The sequence below is a fragment of the Fundulus heteroclitus genome, chromosome 1, assembly GCF_011125445.2.
Source record: "Fundulus heteroclitus isolate FHET01 chromosome 1, MU-UCD_Fhet_4.1, whole genome shotgun sequence".
Lineage (NCBI taxonomy): Eukaryota > Metazoa > Chordata > Actinopteri > Cyprinodontiformes > Fundulidae > Fundulus > Fundulus heteroclitus.
This window is the reverse complement of record NC_046361.1, coordinates 28,906,667-28,917,797: the sequence shown is the minus strand read 5'-3', so window position 1 is coordinate 28,917,797 and position 11,131 is coordinate 28,906,667. Positions and strand designations below refer to the sequence as shown.

General features: G+C 42.0%; 1 protein-coding gene across 2 annotated transcripts; it reads left to right on the top strand.

Moving 5' to 3' along the window:
- Window positions 1-1,603: 1,603 nt before the first annotated feature.
- On the top strand, window positions 1,604-11,131 carry LOC105928565 (glycerol-3-phosphate dehydrogenase [NAD(+)], cytoplasmic). 2 transcript variants are annotated; one of them, XM_012865881.3, is made up of 8 exons: window positions 1,604-1,741; window positions 3,994-4,171; window positions 5,587-5,727; window positions 5,883-6,021; window positions 6,281-6,393; window positions 8,277-8,513; window positions 10,516-10,622; window positions 10,714-11,131. In XM_012865881.3, the coding sequence occupies exons 1-8, from the start codon at window positions 1,698-1,700 to the stop codon at window positions 10,808-10,810; spliced, it is 1,056 nt and encodes a 351-aa protein (XP_012721335.2). In that variant the 5' UTR covers window positions 1,604-1,697; the 3' UTR covers window positions 10,811-11,131. The 2 variants fall into 2 exon arrangements, with proteins under 2 accessions (XP_012721335.2, XP_021173883.2); XM_021318208.2 differs by lacking the exon at window positions 1,604-1,741 and adding an exon at window positions 1,792-1,980.

The following is an 11,131-nucleotide window of genomic DNA, read 5'->3' as shown; positions in this document are numbered from 1 at the left end:
TGCACTATAAGACTTTGCTGGCACCGTATTGGAACATCATGTAAGTAGTCGAGGCTGTACGACGAGGAAAACATGGCATTTAAGGGTTGTGGACACGCACAGAAACAACAAAACGGGAAAAAACCCGAACAGGAATATAAAAAATATTCGGCACGAAAAGGAAGAAGATTTGTGTTTGGACGCTCTTCTGTGAAGGCCAGATGTCATGTAGTCCTACAAAGTGCAGCTCCTCCAGAGACACCACGGCTGTCTTTTGTCTGCTCCTGCGATTTCTGCCCTCCTTGCCTGAAACCTTTCCACCGCTTCAGCCCTGATCTGTCTTGTTTGTTCACTAATGTCCTGATAACCTCTGAATCCATCGCCGAACGGCTGCCTTTATGCTAAATTACTTTTTGGGTTACTTCTGAAGGCGGCTGGTTGCCCTGCATGTTTATTTTCCACAGTTACCAATGTACCATCTAATATAGAACAGATTACTGGATCAAAATGGGCTTCTGTGCTAGTTTGTCTCTCTTTTTGCCTCTGCTCTGTCTTTTCTAACCCCCAGTCGGTCGAGGCAGATGACCGTTCACACTGACCCTAGTTCTGCTGGAGATTTTTCCTTCCCGTTAAAGGGGAGTTTTTTCTTTCCACTGTCGCTTCATGCTTGCTCAGTATGAGAGATTGCTGCAAAGCCATGGACAATGCAGACGACTGTTCCTGTGGCTCTACGCTTCTCCAGGAGGAGTGAATGCTGCTTGTCAAGACTTGATGCAATCAACTGGGTTCCCTAAAATAGGATTTTTATTTTCAACCAATCTGTATAATCTCATTGAATTTGACTTTGGAAACAATGGCGCCACCAGTGGGGTGGCCACCCTGTGTCATGTCCTGGCCACCCCACTGGCCAGTGTAAATTGCAGTAGCGTCAGTTTAAGATTTCATCCCATCATGCACAGCCAGCCAGGCAGCCGCTCTTCCTGACCTTCTGTCGCGCTTTTATTTGTATCTGCCAGCATCTACTTTCCTCAACTAATTGTTTTGTTTTTTTAATAAATGAATAAATGTACACCTTATTCCTAATATAATTACACAATGAAAAAGAATTGTTGTGCAACTCAAAATGTTAACTGTACTGTTACTAGTCTATGCAGATTAGATCATTAGTAACATAAAAAAATCAAGCAATTGACCAAAAGATATTAGTAGGCGTTTGCTTAAGTCTTTGAGAAAGTTTTCTACAGGCAGCTTTACTACAACAGTAGAATGAAATCCTGAAATGATGGCTTTTAGTTTCAGTGTGCCACCCCCCATGAAACATTTCTGGAGGCGCCACTGTTTGGAAAGTGCCTAGAGATGACATGTTTTATTAATTGGTGCTATATAAATAAAATTTAATTGAATTAAATTAAGGGGGGGGGGGTGCATATTTTTATTTGCAAGAAAAAAAATTACATTCCTTTATTCTAAACCCTCACACTGAAAACATTTGCGCAGAGGAGTTTAATATAATAAATAATCAGAGTCGGGACCTTTCATCTGGTGACCTCTGCTCCCGAAATGAAGGAGCAGGCTCAGCCTGGGCATGAACGGGGCGGGCCGGCGTCTCTCCCCCCGAGAACAGGCCAATAAAAGCGGAGTGTTGTTTCATAACAGGACTGCAGTCAGGGCAGCTCTCACCTCCTGCGACTCGCCGCCGCCGCCGCATCTCCTCGCAAATGGCAGCTCCGAAGAAAGTCTGCATCGTGGGCTCCGGGAACTGGCAAGTTGACGCGTTTATGTGGCGAGCTGTCAGGACGCGTCAGGTTTCACGCGGGCACGTCACAGCCGACCCACGCGCCCGTGGCGGCGTTGAGTGGCAGGACTCCGCAGCCGTGGAGGTGCACGGAGTTGGAGCCTCCTCTGCAGGAACCTGCCGCCGCAAACCGCTTCATTAGCGGGACACAAACGGGGCAGCTTTACGCTGATGAACCGGCCGAGGGTTCAGAAAACTGATCACACGTCGGTAGCGATTCCTGAGTTCTGTTTTTTTTTTGTTGTCCGCCCTTGAAGTTAGCCATAACAAGTGTGCTTTAGCTTAGCTTGTCCTCAGCGCCGGAGCTCTATTCATAAATCCTGGAGATTAAAGTCGCCGCGCAAATTTGGCTGTTTTAAAGCGATAAAACACAATTTAAAGCAGAGGCTGCAAATGTCTGGAATTAACCGAGAAAATCGGCTCGGACGTTTAGTGAATTTTGTAAGGCGAATTAATTTTATTATTAAATTATTTCTGGAAATGTAGCACACTTTTTTTTTTAAACGAGCCCAATTTAAAATAAAACGTCATGCCGAATTCTGATGTTCATCCAGATCCAGATAAGTAGAATAAATGTTGCTTTAGTACAATTAATCTGTTATTAATGAAAAAGAAAAAAAATCTCTTGAATTGGAATTAGTGGTCCAGAGTAGTAGCTTTTACCTTGCAACAGAAAGGTCCTGGGTTCAAATCCCAGTTTGGGGTCTCTCTGCATGGAGTTTACATGTTCTCCATGTGCATGCTTAGGTTCTCTCCGGGTACTCCGGCTTCCTCTCAAACATGACATGAGAGTCATGACTGTTATTCGGTCTCTCATGTTAGGTGTGATTGTGTGTGTGTGTGTGCGCACATTTGTTGTCTTGCCCGGTGTGCCTCAATGTTGCCCTGTGTTGAATTGGCAACCTGTCCAGGGTGTACCCAGCCTCTCCCTCAATGGACGCTGTAGATAGGCACCAGCCCATGTCCCTGCACAGATGAACGCATAGTATAGACAATGGAGGTTTGAATTAGACCTAATGAATATCAAGTTTTCCAAGTGTGACAATTTGAATCATATTCATATTTAAAAAAAATAAAAATTAAACCAAATCTTTGCCTGATCAGTTGGCGGACCCTGTTTTAATTATGGATTCAGTGTTTCTGAAATTTGCCAGTTAGAAGTGAAGCCTTAACGGGTTAGAAGTTGAAGTCGAAGGCTTTTCATAAAGCCTGACGTCAAAATCCAACATAGCTGCATTGCAAATAAAAGTTAGTTATAAATGAAGTAAAGATTCTTATGTAAAAAAAATAAAAACAATCTTTCTTATTCATTGGCACTGAATTAATAGTTGGAGGATGTGGTTTTAATTGTAAGGTCAGTTTTTACTCAGAGAATTAGAACTTTAGAACAATTCCTAGAAGTTAAAATCAGTGGGAAATTCAGAGGTTTCTTCCCAATCTTGACCTAAAAATCCAATATGGCAGCCTTGTGTATAAAACTGTGAGTTTGCATTAGGGCTGGACGATACAGGGGGGGAAAAAAGCATATTGATAAAATAGAAATCATATTGCTTGATATCGATAATTATAAAAAAAAAAAAAGAGTGGAAGATTGGGTTGGAAAAATTTGGGATTTCTCACCAATTTTAGCCCCAGCTGACTTGAAACTTTATGATATCCCAAATTAACAATATACATTTGTATTTCTGAAAAGTTGTATCTCATTTAATGCTTTCCACTCAGAAACATACAACTCTTTTTGTAAACATGTTGCTACAATCTTTGAAAGAGCAAAACTTTATATTTTTGCTCATTTTGGACAGGGAACAAGGTTAGATTGGGTGTGATGTTCCCAGATCTGAGTGCTGACTTAAGAGCTAAATGAAACACGGCACAGGTAGACATACGGGTCACCCACTTCAGTTAATACCAGGTGTTCCTTAAAGTTTCTGTTAATTTGCATAACGGGTTATGCCTTCATATTTACCTGGCAAAAGATTAATGCCAGAGTTTATACTGAGAACCACCAAAGGCAGGCCAAGTACAACCAGAGGTACTTGTACCACATTTTGAGAACCATGGGACTAGAACAAAAATCGTTTAATCTTTTGGTCCGCCTGCAAGTCTGTGCAGGTCAGAGAACATCAAAGTGAAGTCCAAAGAGAAGCCATAAATGTTTTATCTGGAATTTAAAACACCATCCACATCAAACACTAACTTGTAATTGTTTAACCGCACAGGGGCTCTGCCATTGCCAAGATTGTAGGTGCCAATGTTGCTCAGAATCCCAAATTTGACAACACAGTAAAGATGTGGGTGTTTGAGGAGATGGTGAATGGGCGAAAGCTGACCGAAATAATCAACACCAGCCACGAGAATGTGAAGTACCTCCCTGGGCACAAGCTGCCGACAAATGTGGTAAGAAACTGTCAGTTTATAACGTCTTTGTGTTAGAGGGCCAAAAGTGCCACACTCCCTAACATGAATGGATTATTACATGATTATATACATGGCAAAGTAAACACATATACGACCATAATTAATTAATGATATTTTTTCAACACTTTACCCTGAAACTGTCACTGTAACTCACCTGAATGGCTCTAAGATATGATTGGTTGCCCCTACGCAGCAATTCTACCTTGGACCAATCATCTTGGCTGGAGCAAAAGCGTTGTCCGCTCATTCACTTAGATGGGTAAAGCTGCCAGATGTAATTAACCCATGATTTGCTGCAGCATTGGACCAAAACATGATTTCACACTGAGACTTAGGCTCTTTTTTTTTTTAAATAAGATGCATGTTAATTTCAAAGTAACATAGCATTGTATTAAATTCCATAAACATTTAGATATATATATGGCTTTATTTCTGTAATATCTACATTTGTATGTAAAGGGGGGGCAGGGGGGGGGGGACTGGGGTTGTGACTTAAGTGAATCATTTTTTGTTTTATTTTTGACATTAGATCCAGCAGTGATGATCATGCAAAATAGCATTTGTGATTGTTTTATAGTCATTCGAGCTGCAGGGACTTTTTTTTTTTTCCTGTGTCAAACAAGTCGTTGACGAGATTAACATTTAGCTGTGTTCATGCTCCATACGCGCCACAGACACATTGACTTTAAGCTAAATTAAAATAAGAAAATAAATGATTAGCTTTTGTCGAAGAAACAACAGCACACGTTTGATTGTGAAGTTATTTGTGCACAAAAATATGGAACCACAATCGTCATCTTTATGTATCATCATTATTTGCAATGCTGGAATCACAAAGGACTGTTTGCAATGCAATAGTTGAATATTATATTTTAGCCGCCATGTATTCTCTCGTTGCATGTCAGTAATATATTTGGTTAGTTAGAGGGTCTCTAACCCCTCTTGGCCCACACTGGGTATATTTCCATAAAAATGTTGGAAGTTTTAAAGATGGAAAAGAAAGCTGGGGGGGGGGACTGTAAAATATGGGTTTGTCACAGTCAACGTCATCAATGCAATATTGACCAATAGTATTGCAGTTTAATGTTTCCTGATATTCCTAACTTTAATATACATGGTCACTGATATTTATTCACTATATTTGTGGCTGTGTTAGATGTTTAATGCAATTAAAGCTAACATGGATATGCTTGATGTTAGTTTGAAGGCCCACAGATCATATTTTGATCAGGCCCCCATAAAGCCTTGGACTGGCTCTGGTTATCAGTTATATAATTTGTCGTATCGAGTTTACTGCTGCCTCATGTATGCTTGTGTCTGATCTTAAGCGTGTCTGTCATTTTACATGTGCACGTCTGTTTAATGTAAAACGCTCTACTTCCACTGCCTCTCAGCTGGCGGTGCCGGACCTGGTGGAGGCGTCCAGCGGCGCGGACATCTTGGTGTTTGTGATCCCGCACCAGTTTATCGGCAAAGTGTGTGACACGATAAAGGGCAAGGTTAAAAGCGACGCTCTCGGAATATCCCTCATCAAGGTTTGACTTTGCTCGCTGTGCACGGATTTTTAGAATCAGATATACATGTTTCACCCTTGATCGCAGCACTCCGGCTTGGCGACGCCCCTTTGTTGTTGTGCAATGGCATCTTTGACCCAGATACAAACTCTCTTGCACGTTTTTCATTCCTCTAGGGCGTGGACGAGGGGCCCGATGGACTGAAACTCATCTCTGATGTAATCCAGGAGAAGCTCGGCATCACGATGAGCGTGCTGATGGGGGCCAACATTGCCAATGAGGTCGCCGACGAGAAGTTCTGTGAGACCACCATCGGTGAGCACGACAGGCGGCTGGCAACAAGGCTGTGTAGTCTCAGCTCAAGCCTTTCCGAAGTTTTTTCTTTGTTGCTTTGTCATTTCCTCTCTTTGTGGGCTGGAATTCCTAATAGGATTTACTGTCAGCAAACCTCTTTAGGCAGAATTAGTGCTTGTGGGAATATTCAGTCTGGGGTGGTTAAGTTCAGCTCATGTTGTCGCATTTTAACATAGCCAGTTGTTGTTGTTTTTTTTTTCTTTTTCTTTCATACTTGCAGGCTGTAAGAACAAAAATCACGGTACCCTCCTGAAGGAGCTCATGCAGACCAACAACTTCAGAGTTACTGTAGTGGAGGAGTACGACGTGGTGGAAATCTGTGGAGCTCTGAAGGTGAGCTCTTGGAACAGGCACACTGAGTCAAGCTGAGGTCTCACTATGTAATATGAACTTTATATTAAACACAGAGTCTTCCTTCTTAATCTATTCTGTTACTTTGAGAAGAAGGCATTCACGATGTCTTGCAAAACTGCTCAATATTTACCGCATTTACTGGATCAGAATCCGAATCAAGTTTAATCGGCAAGTAAGTTTGCACTTACAAGGAAATTGACTTGGTATTGATGGTGCAGACAAAAAATAAGAATACAGTAAATAAGAATTAAAAAGGATATATACATGGAAGCTGTATACACTCAGCAGACTTTACCCAACCAAAGTTACCGAAGCTTTTTGCTGTATAGTAGTTCAATAATATTATATTTATATAGCGCCAATTCATGATATATGTCATCTCAAGGCACTTTACAAAGCTGTTTCAGTCAAATCATCCAGAAAGATTGGTACATTGAATCAAGTCTTGACAAGCAGCAGTTTGTACTCGTAAACGACTCTGCTTTTTCCAAATCTAAGACCAATGGTTTTTAAACATTGAATTCTAATGGAACGTGCAACAGCGACTCGAGTTACGCTGATCGGCCGCATATGAAGGATGTTTTCTTCAAGACTGCCAAGGAGAAATGTGTGCGCTGGGTTCACCGGGGCGGTCGGCCTACACATGCAGCAAGCATTTTGTCGGAGGAAAGGGCACAACCGAAGAACATCCTGACCCAATTCCAGCGACATCAAGTCAAGGTAAGAGTATTTTGGTGGCCGACATGTTAATAAAGTAGCGCCTGCTACCATGACAGCATATAGGCTGTCATGGTAGCAGGCGCTAACATGATACCCTGCTACCAGGAAAGCCTACTCAAAAACATTTCAAATGAGACAAACATTAAACATATACCCATTCCTGGACGGTGATTGCAAACAACAACAAAAAAAACGGCCGACGCTGCCATGATCGCCGCGCAGGAAAAAAAAACAAAGCTTACCGTTCATCAACTCGGCCAGTTTTCCAGTCTTTTTAAGCCCTCGAACCTCAAGCCATCGTTTGAGCTGAAGGTTGGTGTGTTCTTCGACAGCCACTCCTCATGAAAGAGCGTAGAGCCACAGGGAGAATCGTCTGCATTGTCCATGGCTTTGCAGCAATCCCTCATACTGAGCAAGCATGAAGCAACAGTGGAGAGGAAAACTCCCCGTTAACACGGAGGAAAACTTCCAGCAGAACCATCTGCCTCGACTGACTGGGGGTTCAGGAAGACAGAGCAGGGACACAAAAAGCACAGAAGCACACATTGATCCATAGTAACAAAGTGTAGAGATCCAAAGGCTTCTGGCACAACTTCACCAACTTCCAAGGTGCATGGAGGAGGTCAAAGATCCGGTGAAGTGACGACTGCAGCAACGCTTGAAGTACTGGGAAACAACTTTATTTGCTGACCAATTCTTGGCCTGCCTTCATCAGCGTGACCCTAATGGGGGCGACGAGCGCATGTGTGAGCTCTGCTTGCTTAGCAAATATTTCTAAAGACAGTCGGTAGGTTCTAACAATGTCTGTGTCTACAGGGCCCAAACAGTCATGCACAGCTTTTGTTGGAGGAGGGGAAAAAAAGTGTAGGTTTGCGTGTGGATAAGAGGAGAGGAGAAACCCATTTAGCAAGAGCGAGGTTATAATCTCTAAAAAAGCTCAGAGGAATAAAGGGATGTGATTAATGCTCTGAATTTAATGAGAAAGATGATGGAGCTCGTTCATTCACTGATGGGACGGATTAGTTGAATGTCATTAATTCTCCAGATTGTCTGCGAGGTTTGCAGGTGTGTCTCCAGCTTTTTATTTCCACCTGCGGTGTTTGCTTACGCTCCCCCCCCCCCCCTCTCCCTTTGTTGTGCAGAACATCGTTGCGGTGGGCGCGGGTTTCTGCGACGGTCTGGGCTTCGGGGACAACACGAAGGCAGCGGTGATCAGGCTGGGGCTGATGGAGATGATTGCTTTCGCGAGGATTTTCTGCAAAGTGGGGCCCGTTTCCTCGGCGACCTTCCTGGAGAGCTGCGGCGTGGCCGACCTCATCACAACCTGCTACGGCGGCCGCAACCGCAAAGTAGCTGAAGCTTTCGTGAAGACGGGGAAAGTGAGAGCCTTCTTTTTTCTTTTTCTTTTTTTTTTTTTTATTAGGTTATTGAAATCACCTTTTTTGAAGCAGAAAAACATTTACTCAGAAAAATAACTGTATTGAAAAGGTGCACATAGCTGCCGCTACTATAATGGACATTTGCACATTTAAACTGCATATATTTAGTCATATTTTGATATTTTTTCTTAAGAAAGGTAATAACTATACATCATAATCTTAAATCAAATCCGGATTCTAATCCAATTTTAGTTTTTAGGAAGTTCGAATTCAAAATTTCAAAATGCTGGAGAAAATATTAACGTATAGACTACACCACTGCGATAATTACTCCTAACTTGACAGTTGTACATCATACAATTATTGACATCCTCTATGATTAGGATTAGCCATAAAAGGTCATTGCTCAAGATATTTAGTGTTATATCCAAGCAAATTAAAGGTGTATAGCCACGTTTTATGCTTATAAAAAAAATACCAAAACCCGTTTGATCGTGATAAAGCAAAGCTATATACACCTAGCCTACATCTTGATGGTCCTTTTTGAGGTTATTTAGAATCCAGTGCTGGGCACCATGAACAGATGTAAGCAGACGTGGCACCATCTACTGGCAGTATCACAGAACTGTCACAATGCTGGTTTGCTTAAACAATAATCACTTGGAAATAATGCCAGACCTAGCCTGACCCTCTGCAATGCCTCGCAATAAAGCGGCAGCTCAGCGTGATTGGAGACCAACCATTATTAATTAAATGCACCGATCTACAGCCTTGTATCAGAACACTTACTCTTGGCAATCAACTCTGCTGTCACATCTTAGCAATTGGCAGGTTTAGCGTCCGCTTCAGTGAACACAAACGTTCATAGTGTATTCCCAGTGACATTCCAGTCTTTTCCCTCTTGGAGTCATATTTTTTATTTTATTTTTTTGTGGAACTGGGACCATTCTGCATTGTTTGCCTGGGAGATGCTAATAGCCGTTAGCTGCTTCCTTGTTTTATCCCCTGCTGCACAGACGCAGTGTTGTACTACCTATGTTATTATAAATAAACACAAACTGCTTTATTTACAAATAAATTGAGCAAAAACGAAGCTTAAAATGTGATAATCTTTCATAAAAACTGTATACAACCAGAGTAAGCTACTGACGTATAAAGTCAAATAACATGGCTAAGCACCTTTTAAATGGAAAGTCCCTGAGGAGATTGCAAAGCCCATTCAAGGAGATTTAATAATGCTACACGTCTCCATCTGCTGATGAACTTTGAGGTCTATTTATACTCAACAAAAACAAAGTTACATTCTCACAGCTTGTCTCTGACATATTCTCAAGGTAGAACCTCTTTCTTGTGTGTTGTCTAATAACAAATACATACCAATGTTGTAGCAGGAGGCAACTTTCAGGAAATCTTGCTAACTGAACTGATCTGCCAGGAAGGAATTTTGGCCTTTATGGCGATACTAACTTAATTTTCCTGCAGTACTTGGTCACACTGCCAAATGAATGCTTTAATGACCAATCTGCTTGATAGATATTTATATATATTTAATTTATTTTATGTTTTTTTAAATAAAAACCTAAAATAAATGCATTTCTATCCATTTCTTCCATCCATTTTCTATACCGCTTAGTCCCTCATGGGGTCGCGGGGGTTGCTGGTGCCTATCTCCAGCATTCACTGGGCGAGAGGCAGGGTACATATTAAAAATAATTTTTTATGGTTCTTACATAATACAAAAAAATGTCCCAATAAACAGGATTTTGGGTTTTCTTTAGTTATGGGCCATAGTCATTCAAATAAATGATTGAAAATGTTATTATATAATGTAGATATACAACTTTAAATTTTGCAATACTAGTATGTTTTGATAATATTAATTTGTTGAGGTGCACCTGCAGCCGACACTTTATTTCATATTGACTACCATAATGTAGGTTGATGCAGCGTAGGTCTCGTTGCTCTTTTTAAACAAACATTTCCTGTTGTATGTTTTGCTCAGTCCATCGAGGAGCTGGAGAAAGAGATGCTGAACGGGCAGAAGCTGCAGGGACCAGCAACAGCTGCTGAGGTTTACCTCATCCTCAAGCACAAAAACCTGGTTGATAAGTAAGTCAGGAAGCCCGGCGGCATGAACCCCCGGCAGCGTCTGCTGAAGGCTCGGTAGAGATGAGCACTAAAAGCCTTTGTCCGTTGACAGGTTCCCTCTCTTCAACGCGGTGTATCAGATCTGCTTCCAGGGCCACCCGGTCTCAGAGTTCATCAGCTGCCTGCAGAACCACCCGGAACACATGTGACGAGCTGAACCTGGCAGGGTGCCTTCTCAGCGGGAACACGGCCACTTTTCTGTTCAAACTCAACGGAGCATGACCCGTCGCTTCCTGGTCGTCGTGTTGACTCCACTCGGCGAATCCACGTTGAAGCCGCACAAGTGTTTAAAAGTCTATTTCAGACATATCATTTAGGGATGTCATCCCATTTCCAGATGTGTGGTGAAACTTGAAGGATAACTTTTGTCCCCACATGGTGGTCAGACAACCGTTTGTTTTGTTTTGTACGCTTGATTTTAATCGGATTTTACGGCGTCCGTTTAAAAAAAAAAATTACTACCGACTGAA